This window comes from Lepus europaeus, chromosome 1 (assembly GCF_033115175.1).
Source record: "Lepus europaeus isolate LE1 chromosome 1, mLepTim1.pri, whole genome shotgun sequence".
In the NCBI taxonomy this organism is placed as follows: domain Eukaryota; kingdom Metazoa; phylum Chordata; class Mammalia; order Lagomorpha; family Leporidae; genus Lepus; species Lepus europaeus.
In genome coordinates this window covers 174,955,289-174,980,929 of record NC_084827.1, presented here as the reverse complement: position 1 = coordinate 174,980,929, position 25,641 = coordinate 174,955,289, and the positions used below count along the sequence as shown (strand labels likewise).

Genomic DNA, 25,641 nt, shown 5'->3' with positions numbered 1-25,641 from the left:
CTCAGATTTGAAAAAAAATCTGTAAACATAGAAAATACTTTATGGTGCATAAACAAAGAGATTGTGAGAATATAATTTATGGCTGGTGTGTTGGTATCTTTCTACAGAGAAATTATTAAATTCATATGTTACTCATGTACCTCTTTAACAGTAGTGACAGAAATAATCTCTCTAGCTTGCATTCTGTAGTTATCCTTCAAGGGCCAAGGTATTATGATGATAAGTCATGCATACATATATCAATTGCATAAAGAAGTGCTGGAGGACTCAGTAGACACTGAGAGCTGCAATAATAAACAGCCAGTTTTGCAGGAAGATGGTTTTACCTCCTGGTCAGATTCATAATCGAATCTGCCTTTGTAAGCTTAGACTGATTATATGTGTCTGTGTTTTAGGTTAGCATTTTGGGTAGTAGGAATCTTGGTTATCTTAGCTGTTCTTTTGGTACCACTTTAGCATCTTAGTTGGCCTCTCTTTCATATATCCTAGCAGTATTGCAATTTTCTCTAAGTTGTATTGTGTATATTCAGTATTTTGTTCTAGAAATTTAAGGTACAGTCTTCTCCAATTCTTGAAATTAGAGAAAACAGGTGATTATATCGAGATTGTAATCTAGGAGTACAGTAGACCTAAGAAGGCACACATCTACATAGAATGTCAGAATGTCAGTTTGTGGCCAGTTATTAAATGTCACAGAGTTAGAAAGTGAGAGGGGGAGAGAGACAGAGAGAAAGGTCTTCCTTTACTGTTGGTTCACCCCCCAATGGCCGCTGTGGCCGGCGCAGGTGCACCGTGCTGATCTGAAGCCAGGAGCCAGGTGCTTCCTCCTGGTCTCCCTTGCGGGTGCAGGGCCCAAGCACTTGGGCCATCCTCCGCTGCCTTCCCGGGCCACAGCAGAGAGCTGGACTGGAAGAGGAGCAGCTTGGACTAGTACCCAGTGCCCCAACCGGGACTAGAACCCCGAGTGCCGGCACCGTGGGCGGAGGATTAGCCAAGAGAGCCACTGCGCCAGCCATATTTATTTAGTCTTAAAAGATTTAATTATCTATTTGAAAGTTAGAGTTGCAGACCAGGAGAGGCAGAGATATATAGATATATAGAGAGATCTTCCATCTGCTGGTTCACTCCCCCAAATGACTGAAGCCAGGAGCTTTTGGGTCTCACGTAGGTGCTGGGGCCCAACGACTTGGGACATCTGCTGCTTTCCCAGGTGCTTCAGCAGGGAGCTGGATGGGAAGTGGAGCAGCTGGGACTCCAGCTTGCACCCATGGGATGCTGGTGCTGCAGATGGCAGCTTTACCTGCTACATCACAACACTGGCTTTTTTGTTTTACTTATTATTTTTTTTAAGATTTATTTATTTGTTTGAAAGGAAGAGTTTGCAAGAGGTACAGAGAGCTTTCTAAAGATACAGAGAGCACTCTAACTTCTGCTGGTTTTTGCCCAGATGGCTGCAATAACTTGAGTGGGGCTGGTTTGAAGCTAGGAGACAGGAGCTGCTTCTGCGTCTCCCACGTGGGTAGCAGGAAACCAAGTACTTGGGCCACCTTCCACTGTTTTCTAGGCTTATTAGCAGGGGGCTGGATTGGAAGGGGAACAGCTGGGACTTGAACTAGTGCCCATATGAGATGCTGATGTCGTAGGTAATAGCTTAACCTGCTGTGCCACAGTGATGGCCACTTATTTTTTTTTTTAAAGATTTATTTCATTTACTTATTTGAAAAGCAGAGTGACAGATAAAGATAGTATCTTTAAAGATTTAAAGATGGAGTGATAAAGATAGTGTTGATTCACTCCTCAAGTGGTCACAATGTCCAAGGCTGAGCCAGCCTGAAGCCAGGAGCCCAGAACTCCAGCCAGATCTCCCACATGGGTATCAATGACCCAAGTGCTTGGGCCATCTTCCTCTGCTTTCCCAGTTTCATTTCCTAGGGATGTGGATGAGAACTGAGCAGCCAGAACTCACTGGAGCTCCAGTGCTGGCATCCTAGCACATACTGTGCCATAACACCAACTCCTGTTTAATACCAAAGCAGTTTAGTTAATTTAATGGATGAAATCTAGAACAACAGCTGAGTGTGTCATAGGAGGACAAGTGTAATTGCCCTTGTTCACTAAAACTTTGGATTTTCTTTTTTAAGGTAATCCAGAAAGACTTAAGAGTTCAATTGTTCCTCTCCTAATGCTAACCTTTTCTCCCCTCTGCCCCCAGCCTCTAGTTCTGTTGCAGGGGCTGTTGGCATGACCACTTCTGGGGAGAGTGAATCAGATGATTCCGAGATGGGACGATTGCAAGGTAAAGACAGTTACTGAGCCTGTAAGGAACCACAGCCCTGGCTGCCCATTGCTATTGTTCTCCATGGGAATTAATTCAGAGAGTGTTCCAAAAGGCTTCTAGGAGATGATTTGGAATTGGAAGATGAGCTATATTTGCCTCTTCATTTTTGGTGTTTAGACAGAAATCTTACAAGTACTTCAAAAAGTTCCTTGGGAAAGGATTAAAAGTTGAGGTATTTTGCTGCAAAAAATCTTGAAATCCATGTGTTGTTTTTTCATTACATGCATTTTCCACCAGCTTTTTGAGGACTTCTCATTTGCATGGATTTCAGAATTTTTGCACCAAAACAAACTTCACAGTTTTCCACTAACTTTTTGAAGTACCCTTCTGTATTTATGTTAAATTTTTTTATTTTGATTATAAATGTAGCAGATTTTAGTAAAAAATTAAGAAGTACCTTCAAAAATGGTTAGCTTAATGTATTGTGCTCTGCTACCTGACAACATTATGAGTATGCCTAGTCAGGTAGTGTTTTTTTTTTTTTTTTTTTTTCATATTCTTTTTGTCTTTATTTCAAAATGAATGTATAGTGTATGTCTAACTCCATGTTTCCAGATTTTTTTTTTTTTTATTTTGTAGGTATTTTTTTAGCCTTATATATATAAACTCTTTAGAAGCCAGAGGATATGTATTTTTATCTTCTGGTTGGTTTAAAATAGATCGCTGGTGTAAGGCTTAGGAGAGACGGCATTTGTAGTTTCAGATTTCTTTAAAGTTCCTGAGGGAACTTATAAGGATCTCTTTGACTAGAATTCTCATGAGCACATAGTTTCTCTGACTTTTTAGAAGTGATAAAAATAGTGTTATATTTTGTTTTTGGAGGGTCTCCTAACAATACCTGATTGGGGGCAAACAGGGCAAGGGTAATTAACATGTAATTTCTTCACAGTAAATGTTTACTTTGAAATATTCTTGGGCTGTTTACACAGTTACACACTGAGTTTTAATTTTTGCATAAAATCTTAGGATACTTGGAACTGGCACATGTATACTTTAAATTATATCAGTTATGTTAATATGAGAGTGATCTTGGAAATTTCAGAGATTCTGTTAATGTTCACAATGGAAAATGACTGATTATGTGAATTGTGTGAGATGAATTAGGTGCTTGAAATTTTTAGATAAAGTCTATTGGATTTGATCACCCACCCCCCCTTACACTTATTTTTTTCTTTAGCTCTGTTAGAGGCCAGGGGTCTTCCTCCTCACCTGTTTGGTCCTCTTGGTCCTCGGATGTCACAACTTTTCCATAGAACAATTGGAAGCGGAGCTAGTAAGTGAATACTTCTAAGTTTTTCCTTTCCTGAAGCCCTGTACTAATTCGCAAAATGCTATTTTTGCTGGCTATCTGGTAATGTAAGGAAGATTTCATGATATTGCCTTGTTTTTAAAAAATAGGGCTTTGCATGTAGTTGTCCTAAGTAGAGCCAGCAGTAAGATTTTCTTAATTTTATTGAACTGAAATAATTAAAACAGTGTAGACTTTAGAGGAAGGTTATTTTGTGTTGTTTGACCTACAAAAGAGTAATGGTTTTACATTGGCAATTATGGCATCTTATTGTAAGATTTACATTGATTTCAATTTTTTTATGGTTTAATAAAATTTTTTTAAAAGATTTTATTTTTATTTATTTGAAAGGCAGAGTTATAGAGAGGAGGAGAGACGGAGAATCTTCCATCTGCTGGTTCATTCCCCAGATGACTGCCGGGGCCGGGCCAGGCCAGGCCAGGCCAGGCCAAAGCCGGGAACCTTGCGCTTTTCTGGGTCTCCCATGTGGGTGCAGGGGCCCAAGCACTTGGGCTATCTTCGGCTACTTTCCCATGCCCATTAGCATGGATCAAAAGTGGAGCAGCCAGGACTTGAACTGGCGCCCATATAGCATGCTGGCACTGCAGTCAGAGGCTTTACCTGCTACACTACAATGCCTGCCCTGGTTTAATGAAGTTTAACTCATAAGATAGTCATGTGCTTCAGAGGAAAGACTTCTTCACAGAATTACTAGTTATTATAACTCATTTTCGAATTAATGAAATATATATAAGATTTTTATCATGGTTAATAAGATAGTTACTCTTGAATTTTTAGTTTACAACTAAGGATATAACTTTAGTACAGTTAGAAGTCCAAGTAAATTTTTGTTGGCATATAGTATTTAGCTTCCTTAAACAAAGTTCGCATTGAAGCTTTTTTTTTTAATAAAAAAACAACATTGATGTTTCTATAGAATCAATAGACTTTATAGACTTCACTCTTATTTAATTTCAAAATTTCTTCTTTTGTTTTTTAAAGATTTATATTTATTTGGTTGAAAGGTAGAGTTAGAGAGGGAGAAATAGAAGGATCGTCCATCCGCTGGTTCACTCTCCAAATGGCTGCAAGTTGGGCCAGGTTGGGCCAGACCAAAGCCAGGAGTTTCTATCCTGGTCTCTTCCGTGGCTGCAGGGGCCCAAGCACTTGGGCCATCCTCCAGTGCTTTTGCAGGCAAGTTAGCAGGGAGCTGGTTCAAAAGCAGAAAGGCTAGATCTCAAACTGGGGCCTATATGGGATGCTGGCATCAAGGCTGGTGTGTTTGCCCACTAAGCCACGACACTAGCCTTAGTTTCAGAATTTCTGAAGTGTTACTGAAGTCTGTTCGCTCTGCCCATCCTAATGTATGCTAAATAAGGTGCCATTAAGCATTTCAAAAATTTTTTTGGAATAGTATATATACATGTGCTCATGATGTATGTACTGATATGTGAAGCTTTTTCAAGTTGCTGGCCTTAGCATTTGGCAAGGAAATTTAACCAACAATTTAGTTGGTTTTGTTTTTGCTCCTCTGACACTCAGCTCTCAGCTAACAAAGTTCTCATGAACAGATAAATGTGGATATTTATTTAGTGACAATTACCATGTGTTGATGTTGTACTGAATCCTAAACAGGATAAGCAGGGTTGGCTCCTCTATGGAGCTTCCATGCTGGAGAGTAATCCTGGCAACCAGTAAGACATGTGTTTTTAGTAAAATTTCAGATGTTGTCAGTGTGATGAAGGAAAACAGAGTAGGGATTTAGATGTAGAGACCGGACTGCAGGAAGCCAACGAGCTATGCAAAGGGCTGAGAGAAGAGCACATGCACTGCAGAGTGGGAGTGAGCCTGCTCTGCTTGAAAAACAGCAAGAGGCCACGAATCTGAGGGTGTGGTTTTTTTTTTTTTTAAAGATTTATTTATTTGGGAGCCGGTGCCGTGGCTCACTTGGTTATTCCTCTGCCTGTGATGCTGGCATCTCATAAGGGCGCCGGGTTCTAGTTCCGGTTGCTCCTCTTCCAGTCCAGTTCTCTGCTGTGGCTCGGGAAGGCAGTAGAGGATGGCCCAAGTGTTTGGGCCCCTGCACCCGCATGGGAGACCAGGAAGAAGCACCTGGCTCCTGGCTTCAGATCTGAGCAGCGCCAGCTGTAGCGGCCAATTGGGGAGTGAACCAATGGAAGGAAGACCTTTGTCTCTCTCACTGTCTGTAACTCTATCAAATAAATTAAAAAAATAAAAATTTATTTATTTGAAAGATGGAGAGACAGAAAGAGATCTTCTAATTCTATCTATTGGTTCACTCCTCAAATGGCAGCAATGGTGGGAGCTAGGTGCTTCCGGGTCACCCATGTGGGTGCAGGGGACCAAACACTTAGGTCATCTTACGATGCTTTCCCAGGCTCATTTATAGGAAGCTGGTTTGGAAGTGGAACAGCTGGGGCTCAAACTGGCACCCATTTGGATGCCAGCACTACAGGCAGCAGCTTTACTTGCTGTGCCAAAACGCCAGGCCCCAAATGTGAGTTTTGACCCAAGAATCATCGGGAATCATTTTCGAGAGGGGAAAGGACATGATCTTTATTGTGAAAAAATATCAGATACAAACAAAAATTGAGGGTGCAATAGTATAATAATCACAGTGGAAGCCTTCAACAGCAATTAAACCACAGCAGCTACATACTGTTTCATATGCATCCTCAACTATTCTCAATCCCAGGATTATTTTGAAAACCATTACTAGGCATAATTTCATCTGTTTGTATTTGAATTTATAATAAAAGTACTTTTAAGACAATATTATAGTTACTTAACATTTGCTATTTTATTTTACTGTTAATAAGCATTTGTTCCGATTTCAAAAGTTTATGTCCCCTCTTTGAGTCAGCATCCAAATATATATACATTGCAGTCAGTGCATATGTTTCTTAGAGTTATTTTTCTCCTTTAGAGAAATTTGATTTCATTTACTTTATACTGATTATATTTCTGGGGAGAAAGGATACCTAAGGATATTGACATTAAAATATCTGAAATCCATATTTAGTGTTGAACTTTGCACATGGATTTAATGTAAACCACAGGCTAGAGCCAGAGTAGAACAGGATGCCACGTGGCTTCACTTCAACAGTGCCCTGTTGTGTCTAGCCTTTTCCCTCCATCACGTCCGTCCTCTCATATTACTGTGAAATGAGCCCTGACACTAAATAAGGTTATCTATAAACATTTTATCATATTACTTGCTCATGATAATGCCCCCTAAAACATAAAAATATAGAAGTTATTATTACACTCAAGCATAAACAAAAATTCCTTCCTAATTGATAAAAAATCAGTGTGAAATTTCTGTTGTTTCGGATGTTGTAGTTTATTTCTTGTAAGACTGGTGGTTCTAGAGACCTTTTCAGTGTTGAGTTTGAGTTTTTTTGTCTCTCTGGTGAGGAAACCAAAGTGGCAGTGTTTCGTGATACAAGAAAACACACAGCATCCATCACTTAGCAAACTCTTAAAACTCAGTATCTAGATAGAGTGTCACAAAATGGTCGTGTCTAATATCACCTGTCACGAGCGGTGGAGATGTAACTTAATAGAAATACTTTGCTGTCTTGATATGACAGGACTGGGCATTTCCCCAGAAAGCTCTGATTTCTTCTCTGTAAAATGGCATTTAGAAACTGCAGTCTGGGCAAACTCATTGCTCCTGTGTTGATCATTGTCACTAGAGTAACCTAGGAAAGGATTGTATTTTATCTTTTTTCCAAAGTTCATACCAGTACCACCAATTCAGTTTTAGGGTGCAGGTTTTTAATCTCATTGATGCTTGGTGTTTTATCCCATGCCAAATGTCTGATTTCTCAGAATATATAGTGAGTCATTTGCTTAATCCCATGGTATCAGAATCCAGTTTAACCATTAAAGTTCTTTAGTGTTTTTTTTTTTACAGTTCTTTTTGTTCTTGGGATATATCTCTGTGGCTAAATTTTTACATTTTAAAGTTATTTGAAATAATTCTTTGTTAATAACACCCAAGGTGGTTTGGTTTCATTTGGTTTATTTTGCTTTTGATTTTTAGAGGTTGCACTTGAAAACTTAATTTTGCTTTTATAATTACATGATATTTACATAAGAGTCATTTACTAACAAGGCATATTCAGAAATTCTTCTGTCTTTTCTATTTACTCTTCCTACATAAATAACCTTTTAAAGTGTTATGGCTTGTCTTTCTGTTAATAAAAACACAAAAACATATCCTATTATCTACTCCATACCCGCTTGTATTTCTTAGATAGGAGCAACAAACTTTACACATTTTACTTTGCTTCTGATGATATGTCTAATGATATGTCTTGGTGTCTACCCTCTACAGTTGCTGCGTATATTTGGGAGCAGGGGAGATTTCTCTCTTCTTAAAAGTTCTCCTGTCATTCCATTGGATGGACGAGTGTAGTTAGCCAGTCCATTGTCATTAGACACTGGGTTATTTCCAGTTTATCAATGTTGAAGGTTCCGTGGCAAAATTTTTTTCTGTATTCTGAGTTGATTTCTGCATGCAAAGTTGCTATTGAAAAGAGTCATGTGGGGCTGGTGCTGTGGCGCAGTGAGTTAAAGCCCCAGCCTGCGGCGCTGGCATTCCATATGGACATCGGTTTGAGTCCTAGCTGCCCCTCTTCCGATCCAGCTCTCTGCTATGACCTGGGAAAGCAGTAGAAGATGGCCCAAATCCTTGTTCCCCTGCACCCAAGTGGGAGACGCGGAGGAAACTCCTGGCTCCTGGCTTCAGCTCAGCTCAGCTCTGGTCGTTGTCATCACTTGGGGAGTGAACCAGCAGAATGGAAGACCTTTCTCTCTCTGGCTCTACCTCTCTCTGTAACTCTTTCAAATAAACAAAATAAATCTTTTAAAAAAGAGTACATGTATAGAAAATTTCAGTGAGGCCGGCGCCGTGGCTTAACAGGCTAATCCTCCGCCTTGTGGTGCCGGCACACAGAGTTCTAGTCCCGGTTGGGGCTCCGGATTCTATCCCGGTTGCCCCTCTTCCAGGCCAGCTCTCTGCTATGGCCCGGGAAGGCAGTGGAGGATGGCCCAAGTGCTTGGGCCCTGCACCCCATGGGAGACCAGGAGAAGCACCTGGCTCCTGGCTTCGGATCAGCGAGATGCGCTGGTCACAGCGGCCATTGGAGGGTGAACCAATGGCAAAAAGGAAGACCTTTCTCTCTGTCTCTCTCTTTCTCACTATCCACTCTGCCTGTCAAAAAAAAAAAAAAAAAAAAGAAAGAAAAAAGAAAAAAGAAAAATTTCAGTGGATATTGTAAATCCTGCTCTTCAGGGGCTATACTGTTTTACATTCACTTATAATAGTATGATGTCACACTTTTGGATTTTTACAAAGCTTATAAATGAAAAGTGGTAACTTAATTTTGGAATAGTCAAGTATTCTTTTAGCTTTTCTATGTATATTATATATTCTTTTAATGGTTACTCTAGAGATTATAATGCATATTCTTGATTTGTTGCCCACCTTAAATTCTTTTATATTCCAACTCTTTTTTTCTGACATCCTATAATTGTTATATGTGTAAAAAACTGTAATACATTATAGTTATGTTAGAACATCCTTATTACATTTGCCCACATATTTACTATTCCCAGTGTTCTTTTTTAAAAAATAGATTTATTACTTTTTAAAGATTTATTTACTTGAAAGTCGAGTGACAGGGAGAAACAGAAAGAGATCTTCCATCCACTGGTTCACTCTCTTAATGACTATACTTGCTGGGCTTGTGCCAGGCTGAAGCTGGAATCTTGAAACTCTATTCTGGTTTTCTGTGAGAGTAGCAGGGTCGAAATATCTGGATCATCATCTGTAATGGGATGCCACTGTTGTTAAGTGGCATAACATGCTATACCACAGCACTGGTTTGGAAAGGTAGAGTGCCAGGTGGGGGTGGGGAGGAGATAGATTCCATCTGGTAGTTCATTGTCTCAACTGACTATAGCAACCAGGTCTGGGCCAGACTGAAGCTAGGAGCCTGGAATTGCATCCAGGGTCTCCCATGTGGATGACAGAGACCTAAGCACTTGGGACATCCTATGCTACTTCCCAGGCTCATTAGCAGGAAGCCGGATGTGAAGTGGAGCACCGCAGATTCAGACCAGGTGCTGTTGCTGCCAGGGGCACCTTAACTGCTGTGCCACAGTGGCAGCACACTCCTCCCACCAACAACACCAGTACTCTCAATTCCTTCTTGTAGATCCTTCCTCACTTTTTTCCATATGGTGCAGAATTACTAGTAGTGATTTCACTCTAATTTTCTTAGAGAAATTTTTGATTTTTTTTTTTTTTTTGACAGGCAGAGTGGATAGCGAGAGAGAGAGAGACAGAGAAAGGTCTTCCTTTTTGCCGTTGGTTCACACTCCAATGGCTGGCGCAACGCGCTGATCCGAAGCCAGGAGCCAGGTGCTTCTCCTGGTCTCCCATGCGGGTGCAGGGCCCAAGCACTTGGGCCATCCTCCACTGCCTTCCCGGGCCATAGCAGAGAGCTGGCCTGGAAGAGGGGCAACCGGGACAGCATCCGGCGCCCCGACCGGGACTAGAACTCTGTGTGCCGGCACCGCAGGCAGAGGATTAGCCTATTGAGCCACGGCGCTGGCCGATTTGCTTAATTTTTTTAAGGAATATTTTCTCCAGGTGTAAAATTCTCAATCACTACTTTTGATGTATTCTGACTTCCATAGTATCTGTTTAAAAACTTTGCCTTTTTTTATTTATTTCCTTTTTAAATGCTTTTGTTTATTTGAGAGGTAGAGTTACAGACAGAGAGGGACAGAGAGAGAAAAAGATCTTCCGTTCCATGCTTCATTCCCCAAATGGCTGCAACATCTAGAGCTGAGCTGATCTGAAGCCGGGAGCTTGGAGCTTCTTCGGCCTCTCCCTTGTGGATGCAAGGGCCCAATCACTTGGGCTGCAGCTGAGCCTATCCAAAGCAAGGAGCCAAGAGCTTCTTCTGGGTCTCCCACGTGGTTGCAGTGGCTCAAGCACTTGGGCCATCTTCTCTTGCTTTCGCAGGCCATAAATAGCTGGATTGGAAGAGGAGCAGCCAGGACATGAACTGGTGCCCATATGGGATGTTGGTGCCATGGGCAGAGCTGCTGTTCCACAGCACTGGCCCCAAGCCTTAACATTTCAAAGCAATGTCTCTTTCCTGAGTTTCCTCCCTCGTCCCTCTGCCATATCTCTTCCTCTTCCTCTCTCTCTCAATATTTATTTTGTTAACTATTTATTTTTTAATAGTTTGACTATGTTGGGATGAGGTGAGGTGACTTTTTCTTGATATATAATTTGCTTGTACTTCACTGAGCCTTTAATCTGTGAGTAGATACTTCCTTTATCAGTTTTAGAAATGTCTTGGCCGTTATTTTATGAAATACCATTTTCTAACAAATAGTCTCTCCCCTTCTCGGAGTATCAAGGTACTACTTGTGCCGTCCAGCATGTTTCTCTGACTCTGTTTTCTCTTTGGTTGTGTTTTCTCAATTCTTTTCCCTTTGCCCGGTGTTAAAACTTCCCGTTGGCCAGTTTTCAAATTCACTAATTATTTTCCTACTGTTTTCAGTCTTTTAAGTCTACACAAATGAGTTTTTAATTTCAGATAGTATATTGCTGAGTTATCCATAGTTCTTTCTTTTTTCATAGCCATTAAGCACTTATATTTGCAGAAGTCTTGGTCTGTTCTGATTTTCTTTTTCCCCTCTTGAATCTCAGCCACATATTCCGTCTCTTTGCAAGTCTAGTAATTGGCTTGATTATATGCCAACAGTTTGTGTAAAAGAACTGAGAGGCCTACAGTGATCAGGAACAATTCCCCCCCCCCCCCTTTTTTTTTTACCCCAAGATTTATGTATTTATTTGAAAGGCAGAGTTACAGAGAGGCAGAGAGAGAGGAGAGGGGAGAGGGAAGAGTAGAGAGGAGAGAGAGGTCTTGCATCCGCTATTTCACTCCCCAGATAGCCGAAATGGGTGAAGCTTCTTCTGGGGGGTCTCATAGGGGTGCGGGGGCCCAAGCACTTGGTCCATCTTCTGTTGCTTTCCCAGGCCATAGCAGAGCTGGATCGGAAGTGGAGCAGCTGGGACTTGAACCAGTGCCCATATGGGATGGCAGTGCTGCAGAGGGCAGCTTTACCTGCTACACACGCCATAGCGTTGCCTTCAAACGGTGACTTATCTCTAGTCAGGGCTTGACTGAGTGTTGACCAGACTGCAATTTTGTTATGACTCATTTTAGGTTTGGCTCATCCGTTTCTGTGTTCCGGCTCTTCCAGGATTTTGATTGAGAACCTTGAAAATCACTATCTCCTCAGACTTGAAAAATGAAGCAGTTTCAAAATGTGGCAGGTGTCTTGGGAATTATTTGAGGCAGGCCTCCTCTTGCTGGTGGTACCTTGGCTTCTAAGTACCGTGCGATTGCAGGAGAGTTTATTCTTTCTCATCAAAACTTCTTAGCCCACATTCTTTTTCACTTTTCCAGAACTCAGCACATCTGGTTGACCAGTTCGGTTCAGCACATTAGCCTCTTATGCCTCCCGGAAGCACTGTGGGTTTCTCTCCCTCTGTATCCTGAGGCAGTAAACCACTTCTCAAGTACCAAATCCAGCTCCTGCTCATTTTTATACAGCTTTTGACAAGAGTGGCTTTTTTTGTTTCTTTGTTTTTAGGGAAAGGGCCAGAGGGAAGGGGCAAAGAGAAGAGAGATGAGGGTCGAGGGATAGATCAAGAGAGAGAGACGGGATGAAGGAGAGAGTGTGAGTGAAGAAGAGAGATCAGGGAGAGCACGTGTTTGGGAAGCAGGTCCTGTTATACCTTTGCTGGAGGGGCAGGGAGGTAGGAGCAGCGAATCTCTTTAGGGTGGGTGTGGAGCTGACATCTATGGTTGGGCCATTTGGTCACCTGGCTTCTAGCAGTGGCAGCAGGGGCCAGAGCCTAGGGTGGTTTCCGGGAAGTAAATTGCGCCACGGAGAAGACTGCCATTTTACTAACATTCTCCCCATTTTGTTTTTTATAAAGCAGGTGTTGTGTGGGATTGCATTGGCCCCAAAAGTCCAGGAAAGGTGGAGGGGCAATGGTCTATTTTCTATAGTTGCTTCCTGCTGACATGGGGCAACGAGTCACACTCTGTTGGCATGGGGCAGTGTCTCAAGCTGCAGTCTCCTGGGTGGGGAGCTGAGTGTATCCCTGCAGCAGCATTTGGTTGACTGCCTGGTTGGTGAAGGCTTTGGTTCATCTGTTATCACCTCCTGTAAACATTTAGGGTTGTAAAAAAGGTGAGAATAGCAGCCTGTGGTCCTAGGAGTGTCATTAACCAATGAGTGAGAGGATTTCATAGAGGAGAATAAATGAGGGGGTCTCTGGACCCTAGTGAAGACTGTTTGATGGAAGTGGTTTCACTGGGCCTGATTGGTTAACATAGTAACAGTGCTGTTAAGGTCAGTCTATTCTGTAATAGACTGTAATAGAGTGTAACCACTCCTGTTAGGTGATATGGCTTCGGAGGCCTCAGAGGGCATCAGCTGACATAGACATGGACACAATGTTGTGGCTCAAAGCTGTTCATGAAATCACTACTGAGGAGAGGGAGGCTGCAAAGCTGATCCCAACCAAGACTGGAAGACAAGCCACTTGTCTCTTGTGAGTAGAGGGGCTTGTTTCTAGAAAAATTCTGAACAGTTATACAACATTAAGTGGGGGGAGGGCCATCAATACACATGGGTCAGGAGTAGAGCCATTGGAGTAAGAGTAGAGGCTATGATTAGAAACGGTGAGGCTCCAAGTAGGCTAGACAGGGTCTAGAACAAAGGACAGAGTCATTATTGGAGACCTAAGAAAGGTGCTGTCTAAACCAGGAGTAAGTTTTCTGATTGAGAGGCAGGCAGAAACTGACAGAATGTGCTTGATAGTAATCAGGTGGGCTTTAAGGCCTTGCCAGTTATAAGGCCCAGACCTACTTATCTCTTCACATGGGGGACATCAGAAGGGAGGTGTGAACCTCCTTAAGAAGGCACCCTGTTGACTTCCATTACCAAGCTAGCCTGGGAAGAGAGCAGGCTTAAAGGAAAGGTGGGTGGCATTTCTTAAAGGAAAACATTTTTAGTTAATGTACAGCTCTGCCTGCAGTGTTGCAGACCCTATGGGCTATCCCCTCGACAGCAGTGGTTACTTCGGCAGCTGGGCCGAGTAAAGGGCTTTTCAGCTTGGAGCCAGCAAGGTCTGTGGTCCTTTGACCCCAGGGCAGGTCTGTTTCCACTGACCCAACTCCTGGCTGCCAGAGCTGCCAGGGCTCTTCTTAAGTTGACTTCTGCTGAAGCCCTGGCTTTCCACATCAAAAGCCACTGCAGTGGACTGGCCTCTTGGGTCTCCTTGATGGCAGATCACTGTGCATCAAGCATGATGACCATCTCATATGTAAAAGGTGAGGTCACTAGTAAAGCTTTCTCTCCCTTCCTTTGGTCTGAAAAGGAAGGTTTTGCCTGTTTACTGTGCCCATGGCAAAGTAAATCTGTGAAATTATAATTTAAGCTCTCATTTTGGCTCTGCAATTACTACAGAAAAATGTTAGCCATCTCTCTTTGTAAGATCTAAAGATCAAACTGTAATCCTGGAGAGTTCTTCAGAGTAGAATTAGTTTCCCGTCTTGAATAGAGAAATGAGGGAAGAAGTCAGACTTCCCAGAATGCTTACTGACAGTAACAATATCAAATGAAAACTTAGCAAGCAATTTCAGCCATTAAATTACAACTTAGGGAAACATCTACCAGAAGGTCCAATGCCTTCTATAAATTTCAAGACAATACATGTTTTTGGAAACATCTCTTAAATATCTAACACAGTGTAACTTGTTTGACCAGCAAACTCAAATATGTCAATGCCATAAACAGTTTTAATTTCTTTCTACCAACAAATTTAAAACATCTGATACAAAGAACTAAAATGTATCTTTAATTTTAACAGTTTAAATTTGAGTCTTCTTTTTTCTATAAGCCAATTAAAACAGTTGTTAAGAAATTTTCCCATGTAGGCATACAGTATGTATGCATGTAGCATAACATATGAGATAGAACAATAAAGCTGTTTCAGTAATAGTTTCTTAAAATCTGTTTTTCAATTACCCATTGATTCAAATTACTTTCTGCTCTTAATAACTTCAATTAACCATACTTTCTCTCAGTTGGAACCTGTAGTGCATTATTGGCTTCATCTGCTTAAAGAGTCATCCCAAAGTACTGAATACGATAGAAGTCACTGGAAAAAGTCCATCAGAACCTATAGGAGGACAAATCTAAACACAGAACAAGCAATGTTTTAGGTTTTTTTTTTTTTATTTTTTAATATTTTATTTATTTGAAAGAGTTACAGAGAGAGAGACAGAGAGAGAGGTCTTCCATCTGCTGGTTCATTCCCCGGATGGCCACAATGGCTAGAGCTGCGCCGATCCATAGCCAAGAGGAAGGAGCTTCTTCCAGGTCTTGCATATGGGTGCAGGGGCCCAAGGACTTGGACCATCTTCTATTGCTTTCCCAGGCCATAGCAGAGAGCTGGACCAGAAGAGGAGCAGCTGGGACTAGAACTGGTGGCCATATGGGATGCTGGCGCTTCAGGCCAAGGCTTTAACCCACTGCGCCACAGCACAGGCCCCAATGTTTTGGTTTTATATGCAGCAAAAATGATACACAAAACTGGAGTACAAAAGACTTTAAATAGCCATGTTTAAAATTATAAACTCATTAAGCAACAAGAGGCACTTGCTCACTTTACAAAGTATTTTCAGAAGCACCTGTGTGAATGCACAAAACATTTATCACTTTTAGGCCTCTGGCCCTTTCTCATTAAAATAACCATCACGTGTGGTAACGTAAGATCATTAGACTTTTTAACTTTTGAACATTTGTTTCAGTAGCATTTTACATAGTCATAACTTAAAATTTAGCACCACTTGACAGTACCTGTCAAGTACCTATAATCCAAATAGCCTGATTAGTTGGTGTCTCTACTAGATGAGAAACATGTATCTGTTGATATTTCTATGGACCCAACTGAAGATGATACTAAAGTCCAAAGAACTTGGAAATTTGATTTTTTAATGCCTGTCATGGATGCCAAGAAGGCTTTAAATATCTAGTTGAAATAAGACCCCTTAATATCATGCCATAATATAGACCAGATTTGATCATTGTTACAAACTGAATACTCAGATGTTTTAGGATAAGAATATATTCAAATAAAAACTAGAACTCTTAATAAAAACTCAGCTGTTTTAAACAATCAGGACTTAACAGAAACATTAAGAGAACACAATAGATTACTTCAATGGAACACAAAATCTGTATCTCTTTGATCCAAAAATCAGAAATTAAGCCTTAAATTTAAGAGCTAGTACATGGACGAATCAAATCCCATGATTTGGAGCAATTTTAAGAGTCAGAACTAGGAAGAAAGAATAGTACTGGAGCTGGCTGTAGAATTGACAGGCAGCAATTAGACAAAACTATCAAAAGGAGATGCTGTAGGTTCTAAACAGATTTTTAAGATGATTTCAAAATATTATAAAAACCTCATTGCTTTAACAGAAGATCAGATTCTGTTTCTATGTCAGATAATAGCTCTTGCTTTCCACCTGCTGATTTCCTTGATTTACATTTTGAAATAACTAGAAATCTCCAAATTAAGACAACATTTTCTAAATAAGATAACACATCGAATTTCAACCATAGTGGAAATTAAGAGAACTTGAGCCAGAGAAGGTTTAGAACAAATAGAAGAAAGTTTAGACATAGGAAATCTTGCACTTTTCTGAATGCTCACAGATAGAAATCTTGAACTGATTGTCGAGGTAGGAGACCACTGAGAGGAGGATCAAGATGGAATGCAGGAAGAAGCTGCCATAGCGACCCACAGAGTTGGATTGGTGGATATTGGGCATCCCTGAGATCATGGCTGTCCGACAGGAGGATACGGGAACAAGGGGTAGAGGTCTTCACCCATGCACCCATTGGAGCCCAAGGCTTAGCCCGTAGAAGGGAAGTGGGTTGAGTCGTCACCCATACCCGCTGTTGCCTGAGACAGAGTCCATAGAGGCATGAGGCTGTAGGAGTTGGGGTGCCTTATACCCGGACTTTCAGGACGAGTAAAAAGTCACACTGAGAGGTTCTTCCTTCTGCCCTGTCTTACCTCAGGGACTTAAAAGGCTGGTATGTGGATGGAAGTCAGTGGTGTAGAAGGAGGTCTGGGGGTGTGTTTTGTGGTGCCCAGAAATCCAGGATCCCGAAGCAGCTCAGATCCCTGGGGGAGCAAGGTTGACAGGAGAGCCTGAATCTGAGTCATGGCACGAATATAAGGGCAGCACAAAACACACCAAACACCAGAATTGAAAGGGTTTATTGACCGGGGAAATTTGACAGGCCAGAGGAAAGGGGTGAAGAGAAAAGAGATGGGGTCGAGAGAGAGATCAGGAGAGAGCTTATGTTTTTCAGTAACTGAAATGTTGAAAGCATGGTGTTGTATGACATGTGAAAGTCAAATGAAGGTCGGATTTCAGGGTGCATATTCACTTGTTTACATGTTGTCTGTGTCTGCTTTCTAGCTACAGTGCCAGAGTGGAATAGTTGCAGTAGAGACCATATGCCTTGAAAAACCCAAAATTATTACTCTCTGGCCATTAATAGAAAAATATTTGCCTGCCAACCATAGATCTACAATAGTGTTTCTCAAAGCGTGGGCTGTGGACTCTTGGGATCCATACATGGAATCTGAAAGATCAAACTAACGATAGTTATTACTAAGGTTTTTCGTTTTCCACTTTGTTGGTGTCTGAGGGGATGGTGTGGAAGCCATGATGGGTTAAACTGCTCCTGCCTTACCAAAAGTTGGGGCAGTAGCAGCTGGACTCTGCTGGCAGGCTTTGAGTTCTTCAGTGCCACATGAGCCTAGTAAAAATAACTGTGTTTTAACTTTAAGGGGATGAAACAAAGATGATAATTTGCCTTTTTAGTAATTTTTATGATAATAAGGCCCATTTTTGTGTGCTTAATTTCAAATACATATTTTACAGATTGAAGGTAGAAACAAGTTGAATTTCAAGCTTTTATTAAGGCTGACATTAATACTATTTGCAACAAAGACAGTGCCATCCTTGTCGCTAAATTTTTTTGTTAGAGAAAATGTCATTTCTTTATGAAAATGTTATTTATATTAATATGTAATGAATTAATCAGAATTAAAACAGAAAAGTTAAGATTTAAAATACAGCAGTAGCATGTATGTAGTTAGAGTTGCCAATCCCAGTTTTTACAAGGCTTCCATCCAGTGGTATATATGTCTGTTTTTCCTCTTTATGTGGTTGTGTTGTTAAAAATACTTGACATTAATAGTTTTCATTCTTTTAAATAAAGTTAGAAACAATTGAGGTTTTTTTTTTACTACTTTGCGTTGTTTTATTTTGCCTCCCACATTATTTAAATACAAAAATGACAAGCCTACAGAAATTGGAGTTGATATTAAATTTAAAAGGATATTTCTCTGAACTTTCCTGCATCGTAGATTTTTGATTGACTTTTAATTATGGTGAAGTAGGTAGGCAGTAATAGTTAAGGGAATGCATTAGCCATGGTCCTAATAGCAGAAACAAGTCTTCCAAGGATCACCATGTGCCCCTGTGAGGTTTATCCTTGTAGAAGATTATAGAAACATAATTAAAATAAAAACTTTGTTGATGTGAATTCACTTATATTGACAATTTCAAAACATAATCCCATTTCAGTATATCATGATATTGAAGTAGATCAGTTAAATACACAATGAATAACTTGAGATGGTATAAGAAGGAAAAAGTCTTGAAAGTAACACCAAGGGGCCGGCTGCTGTGGCACAGTGGGTTAAAGCCCCAGCCTGCTGTGCCAGCATCCCACATGGGCAATGGTTTGAGTCCTGGCTGCTTCTCTTACAGTGCAGCTCTCTGCTATGGCCTGGGTAAGCAGTAAATGATGGCCCAAATCCTTGGGCCCCTGGACCTATATGTGAGACTCCGAGGAAGCTCCTGGCTCCTGGCTTCAAAGCAGCTCAGCTCTGGCCATTGTGGTCATTTGGGGAGTGAGCCAGAGGAATGGAAGACTTCTCTCTCTAGCTCTCTTACTCACTCGTGCTCTCTCTCTCTCTCTGGTTCAATCTTTCTCTGTAACTCTCTTTCAAATAAATAAACAATTCTTTTTTTAAGTAACATGAAAACATTAACTGAATTAATCATGGTTTCAGGTAGAAAAGTGTCCATGAAAAATGAAACAAATTTACAGACTACTTTTGAGTGCCTTCAGCTTAATGTCATTTTATTTCCTTATGGTAGTTGAGTCTTTTTTTTTTTTTTTTTTTCCTTTTTAAGATTTATTTATTTGAAAGAGTTACACAGAGACAGGGTGTGTGTGTGTGGAGGAGAGGTCTTCATCTGCAGGTTCACTCCCTGATTGGCCGCAACGGCCAGAGCTGGGCTGATCTGAAGCCAGGAGCTTCTTCTGGATCTCCCACTCGGGTGCGGGGGCCCAAGGACTTGGGACATCCTCCACTGCTTTCCCAGGACACAGCAGAGAGCTGGATTGGAAATGGAGCAGCGAGGTCTTCAGCCTGCCCACATAGAGGATGCCAGCACTATACCACAGTGCTGGCCTGATAGTTGAATCTTAAAAGTAAAAGTACTCCTCCTGTACCCAGCATCTGCACATGACATGAGAGGAGATATGAAGTCCTACAATTTTGCTGATTTCACAGAATACTTCATTCTTGGTGCTGTCTTTTGTTAGATGCATTGTATTATTTTCATGCTCTTTGTTACTTAGATTCCATTTTTATGGTGCAGATGTTTAATGATACATTTGCTTTGAAGGTTGGCCATCCTTGTTCAATGTTTTTCTGTTGCACAAAGCTTTTTACCCACTGTGCTTCTTTAAAGCGAATATGTTAGAGCTATCAGTTCATATTAATTTTGTGGCTGTTTTTGCTTATTTTTGCAATTAAAACAACTTCTCTCAAAAAGATAAATATGGAAATGACTGGGATTATGTTAAGGCAGAGCAGATCCAACTGACTTCTGCTTGCTAGATGTCATTAGTGTATCTTGACCCTGGTATAGACAGCTTCTTGAATGGAGATCAGAGAGTCATAACCTTATTACCTAGTGATCGTTTTCTCAGATACTTAAAAATAATCATTTCTTTTCCTTTGAAGGTTCTAAGGCCCAGCAGCTTCTACAAGGACTGCAAGCCAGTGATGAAAGTCAGCAGCTGCAGGCAGTTATTGAAATGTGTCAGTTGTTGGTCATGGGAAATGAGGAGACACTGGGAGGGTTTCCTGTCAAGAGTGTTGTTCCAGCTTTGGTAAGCCTGCAGTCTTCCCCATGATTTACCTTTATTGCTCTTTGAATCCTGCTGCTTTTTCTGAATGCATGTTTATTGTCATTATGACTTTTTTTTATTTTATTATTTTTATTTTATTTTTTTATTTTTGACAGGCAGAGTGGGCAGTGAGAGAGAGAGACAGAGAGAAAGGTCTTCCTTTGCCGTTGGTTCACCCTCCAATGGCCACCGCGATTGGCACGCTGCGGCCGGCGCACTGCGCTGATCCGATGGCAGGAGCCAGGTGTTTCTCCTGGTCTCCCATGGGGTGCAGGGCCCAAGGACTTGGGCCATGCTCCACTGTACTCCCTGGCCACAGCAGGGAGCTGGCCTGGAAGAGGGGCAACCGGGACAGAATCCAGTGCCCCGACCGGGACTAGAACCCGGTGTGCTGGCGTTGCAAGGCGGAGGATTAGCCTAGTGAGCCGCGGCACCGGCGTCATTATGACTTCTAAAACATAATAGAATTGAGAGAGAGGACTACATGGCTTGATGCTTTTATTTTATGTGTATTGATATTGTGAGGCATTATTAATCATGAGTTGGTAAATTTTTCTAAACCATTTTTTGATGGATTGGCACCAGATCTTTGATATTTAAATGACTGGTTTTCAATTATTCACCCTGACCCTTATTGTGTAAAATGTACATACTTTGCTGCTGAGCCACTGGTAATAATAAAAGAAGCTCATTGGGTTATCTGTGTAGTCAGAAAGGTTTCATATTTGGGAAGAGCAGTCAGTGTACCTTGTGGGTCTTTCCGGTTTCAGAGATTTCATGGTAAGTGCAAGGAGCATGGGGGAAAAAAACCTCTTTTAATGACTTTTGAACATATATGTGAGCATTTTCAGATTGCTGATTTGTTCAGCAGATGGCTTCCATGATGTGAACTTTTTCTGTTCACTAAATAAATAGCAACAAAGAACTGTGCTTACCTTATACTGTCTGCGGTTAAAATGCAGTTTTTGTTAGCTAAATAAAGAAGCCATTAACATCTAGGCAGGAATGCTGACACAGATCCAAGTCACTTAATTTGCTAGTTGTTGATTAGATTTAAGTACTTAATAGTCTTGCAGGAGTCAGCTTGTGTTATTTCTAATGGCTGCTGTTAAAGAGTTGACCACATTTATCTGTTTATCAAATTGAATATCATTAATATATATTTATTCATCATCATGCACTTCAGTGGCCATGAACAGTCACTTCAGACAAACTAGGAGAAGAAGAAATAGTTCTGGGACTTGTATTTAAGAATACGGGTTCTAATACTTTATATCTTTTTAACAGATAACGTTACTGCAGATGGAACATAATTTCGATATTGTAAGTATGTACTGTTTTTTAAAAACATGGTAAATTTACATTATGAGTTTTTGTTAAGTAAAAATCCCTCATGTTTTCTAGATGAACCATGCTTGTCGAGCCTTAACATACATGATGGAAGCACTTCCTCGATCATCTGCTGTTGTGGTAGATGCTATTCCTGTCTTCTTAGAAAAGGTAATCCAGGGTGTGCATTTGTCTTAGAAGTTAAGTTGCCTGTGTCCCGTATTGGAGCACCCAAGCTGGATTTCAACTTTGGGCTCCGCATTCTAGCTTCCTGTCAGTGCAGATCCTGGGAGGCAGCAGATGATTGCTGAAGTCTTTGGGTCCCAGCCATCCACATGGGCGCCCTGAATCAAGTTCCCAGTTTTTCCTGAGCGGCCTAGTCCTGGCCCTATGGGCATTTGGGGAGTTAATTAGGGGAATGGAGTGTTCTTTTTGCATTTGCATGCTTCTCTCTTACTCTGCTTCTCAAATAAAAATGAAAGAGAAAGAAAAGGCAATTCTGTGTTTGCTCAACGTGTTCAAAAGTAGGCATGTGGGATTGAGTTTTAAATATTATCTTTTTTTTTTTTTTTTTGTACAGAGTTAGAGAGACAGAGAGAAAGGTCTTCCTTCTGTTGGTTCACCCCCTAAATGGCTGCTATGGCCGGTGCACTGCGCCGATCCGAAGCCAGGAGCCAGGTGCTTCCTCCTGGTCTCCCACGCAGATGCAGGGCCCAAGCACTTGGGCCATCCTCCACTGCCCTCGCAGGCCACAGCAGAGAGCTGGACTGAAAGAGGAGCAACCGGGACAGAATCTGGAACCCTAACTGGGACTAGAACCCGGGGTGCCAGCGCCACAGGTGGAGGATTAGCCAAATGAGCCACGGCGCCGGCCCAGGGATTGAGTTTTAAATTCTGGAATTCTAGCTTCCGTAATCTAACTCAAATATATTTTTTATACAAGATTCTTGCAAAATATTTCATATTCTACAGAGCAATGAAGTTGGAGCTAGTAAGTCATTTATAAAATCAGCCCGTTTTACAATTTTTTTATTGTAGTAATCATCGCATATGTATGTTTCAAAAAGAGCTTAAAACACTTGATAGAACAAATCTCACTTCTAGAAAACATCCCAGTGAAGCTGATAACTGCTTGTACCCGCTTTGCGGTTGAGAAGGCTAGACAGGCAGAGTCCGTTGCTCAGGGTCATGAAGTTGGGTCAGTGGACAAAGGAAATTTTTTTCATGTGGTTTATTCTGTGATTGTTTTTGGTCTGTCTGTGGATCTTTAACATACAATAGAACTTGTTTTATGTAATAAATTAAGAATATAGTGTAAAATTTAGGACCTGATTTTAAAATTTGTTAAAACAACCCACATAGTTTAAAGATGTATGGTTAGTTATATAATTGAGTTTAGAATATTCTCTATGCAAAACATGTTAGCATCTTAAAGCTGAGTTGTCAGAAGTTGTACTGATTATTCCATGTAGCTTAAGGTCATAAGTGGTTTCCTGTGGTGGGTTTCATGTTAGATGTCGTATGGATGGATGGTAGTTAGAGGGAAATACTGTGTATAGTCATACAGAAGGTACACTTCTGGAGAAGAGTTTCAGCGATAACCTCAAGTTACCCATTTACATGTTTGCAGCTGCAGGTTATTCAGTGTATTGATGTGGCAGAGCAGGCCTTGACTGCCTTGGAAATGTTGTCACGGAGACACAGTAAAGCCATTCTACAGGCGGTAAGTGCTCTTAATTTTATGCTGGGTTTTAGATCTGCCTTTGTATTGGGTCCTTGATTGCAATCTTTATGAGATCTGGATGTTGTTTCCTGGTGATAGACTAGGCTTTTTGGCAGTTAATTTTTTTAATTGCTGATAAAAGGATTTTTCTTTGCCTTAACAGTTTTCTATATTTTAGGGTGGTTTGGCAGACTGCTTGCTGTATCTAGAATTCTTCAGCATCAATGCCCAAAGAAATGCACTAGCAATTGCGGCCAACTGCTGCCAAAGTATCACACCAGATGAATTTCATTTTGTGGCAGATTCCCTCCCGTTGCTTACCCAAAGGCTAACTCATCAGGTAAAATATGAACCTATTTTATGTGTCATAAAACATTTTTATTTTTAAAATTGGCAGTTTCAACCATTAGTACTAGAACAACAACAACAACAAAAATACTAAAAAGGATAAAGTATTACATTGTACAACAAGAGTCAGGACAAGAGCTGATCAGGTCATTATTTCTCATAGTGTCCATTTCACTTCAACAGGTTTCCCCTTTGGTGCTTAGTTAGTTGTCACCGATCAGGGAAAACAAATGGTATTTGTCTCTTTGGGACTGGCTCAATTCACTCAGCACGATGCTTTCCAGACTCCTCCATTGCTCCATTGCTTCCTACTGCTGCACAGTATTCTATGGAGTACATGTCCCATAATCTCTTCATCCAGTCTACTGTTGATGGGCATCTGGGCTGGCTTCAAATCCTAGCTATTGTGAATTGAGCCGCAACAAACATTAATGTGCAGACGGCTTTTTTATTTGCCAAATTTTGTTGTTGTTCTAGTACTAGTGGTTGAACTCTGTAATTAACACACAATTATTCTTAGGTGTTTAAATTTTAACTGAAAAGGGATCCCTGTTAAATATAAGAGTGGGGAAAAAGAGAGGGAGGAGATGTACAATTTGGGACATGCTCAATCGGACTTGCCCCAAATGGTGGAGTTAGAAATGTGCCAGGGGATTCCAATACAATCCGATCAAGGTGGCATGTACCAATGCCATCTCACTAGTCCAAGTGTTCAATTTCATTTCACAATTTATGACTCTGATAGGTCTAAGAGTCAAAGGGATCACACAAACAAGACTAGTGTCTGCTAATACTAACTGATAGATTCATAAAGGGAGAGAATGATCCAATATGGGAAGCGGGATACACAGCAGACTCATAGAATGGCAGATGTCCTAAACAGCACTCTCGTCTCAGAATCAGCCCTTAAGGCATTCGGATCTGGCTGAAGAGCCCATGAGAGTATTGTAGGCATGGAAAGCCAAGACACCATGGAAAAGAAAAAAAAAAAAAGAAGACCTAAATGAAAGATCTCTGTGAGTGAGTTCCCAGTGGAAAGAACGGGGCTATCAAAGAAGGAGGTACCTTTCTCTGAAGGGAGAAGAGAACTTCCACTTTGACTATGACCCTATCGGAATAAGATCAAAGTCGGCAAACCCTAAAGGCTTCCATAGCCTTGGCAACTCATGACTAGAGCCTACGGAGATTACTGATGCCATAAACAGGAGTGTCAAATTGTTAAGTCAGCAACAGGAGTCTCTGTGTACTTACATCTCATGTGGGATCTGTCCTTAATGTGTTGTCTAACGTGCAGTGATGCTATAACTAGTACTGAAACAGTATTTTTACACTTTGTGTGTCTGTATGGGTGCAAACTGATGAAATCTTTACTAAGTATATGCAGAATTGATCTTCTGTAATATAAAGATAATTGGAAATGAAAAAAAAAAAAAAAACAACCCTGGTGTTAAATTGGAAATGGCATAGAAAATTAATTTTTAAAAAATATCATGTAAGATCTCTGTCTTTAATGTGCTGTACACTCTTATTTAATGCTATAACTAGTATTCCAACAGTATTTTTTCACTTTGTGTTGCTGTGTGGGGTCAAACTGTTGAAATCTTTACTTAATATATACTAAACTGATCTTCTGTATATAAAGAGAATTGAAAATGAATCTTGATGTGAATGGAAGGGGAGAGGGAGCGGGAAAGGGGAGGGTTGAGGGTGGGAGGGAAGCTATGGGAGGGGGGAAGCCATTGTAATCCATAAGCTGTACTTTGGAAATTTATATTCATCAAATAAAAGTAAAAAAAAAAGAAAGCAACCCAAATACTGACATGGAAAAATAACAGTATGTAGTATATATTTTATAATGCTATACTATTTGGGAATCAAAATGGATTAAGAAATGACAGACCACAAAATAATGAAATTCAAAAAAGGGAAAAAAGAGAAATGAAATCAAAAGCAAAACACCACATACTGTAACACTATGTGATTCCAAGTATAGGACATTACATAAAAGGTCGGTATCTGGAGATAGATTTTAGACTAAAGCTGTCTGGGACTGATAATCAATGAAGAGTTAGTGTAAATAATATGAAGGATTTGGAGGAATAATGAAAATAGGCTTATCTTAGACTGTGCATATGATTATATGACTCCCAAAACAGTGCAAAGCATGAACACTCACTGAAAACATGGGAC

At 40.8% G+C, this 25,641-nt stretch overlaps 1 protein-coding gene across 12 annotated transcripts in view; it reads left to right on the top strand.

The window, feature by feature from the left end:
• Positions 1–25,641, top strand: part of TRIP12 (thyroid hormone receptor interactor 12) — a 157,598-nt gene that overhangs the window by 76,963 nt on the left and 54,994 nt on the right. For 11 of the 12 annotated variants that reach the window (XM_062193202.1, XM_062193269.1, XM_062193262.1 and 8 more), the window contains 7 exons: positions 2,213–2,296; positions 3,516–3,611; positions 19,885–20,033; positions 21,339–21,374; positions 21,456–21,551; positions 23,011–23,103; positions 23,282–23,443. In XM_062193202.1, coding sequence (XP_062049186.1) covers positions 2,213–2,296; positions 3,516–3,611; positions 19,885–20,033; positions 21,339–21,374; positions 21,456–21,551; positions 23,011–23,103; positions 23,282–23,443 — 716 coding nt within the window. The remainder of the gene's footprint in view (positions 1–2,212; positions 2,297–3,515; positions 3,612–19,884; positions 20,034–21,338; positions 21,375–21,455; positions 21,552–23,010; positions 23,104–23,281; positions 23,444–25,641) is intronic. The other variant, XM_062193277.1, reaches the window with a different exon arrangement.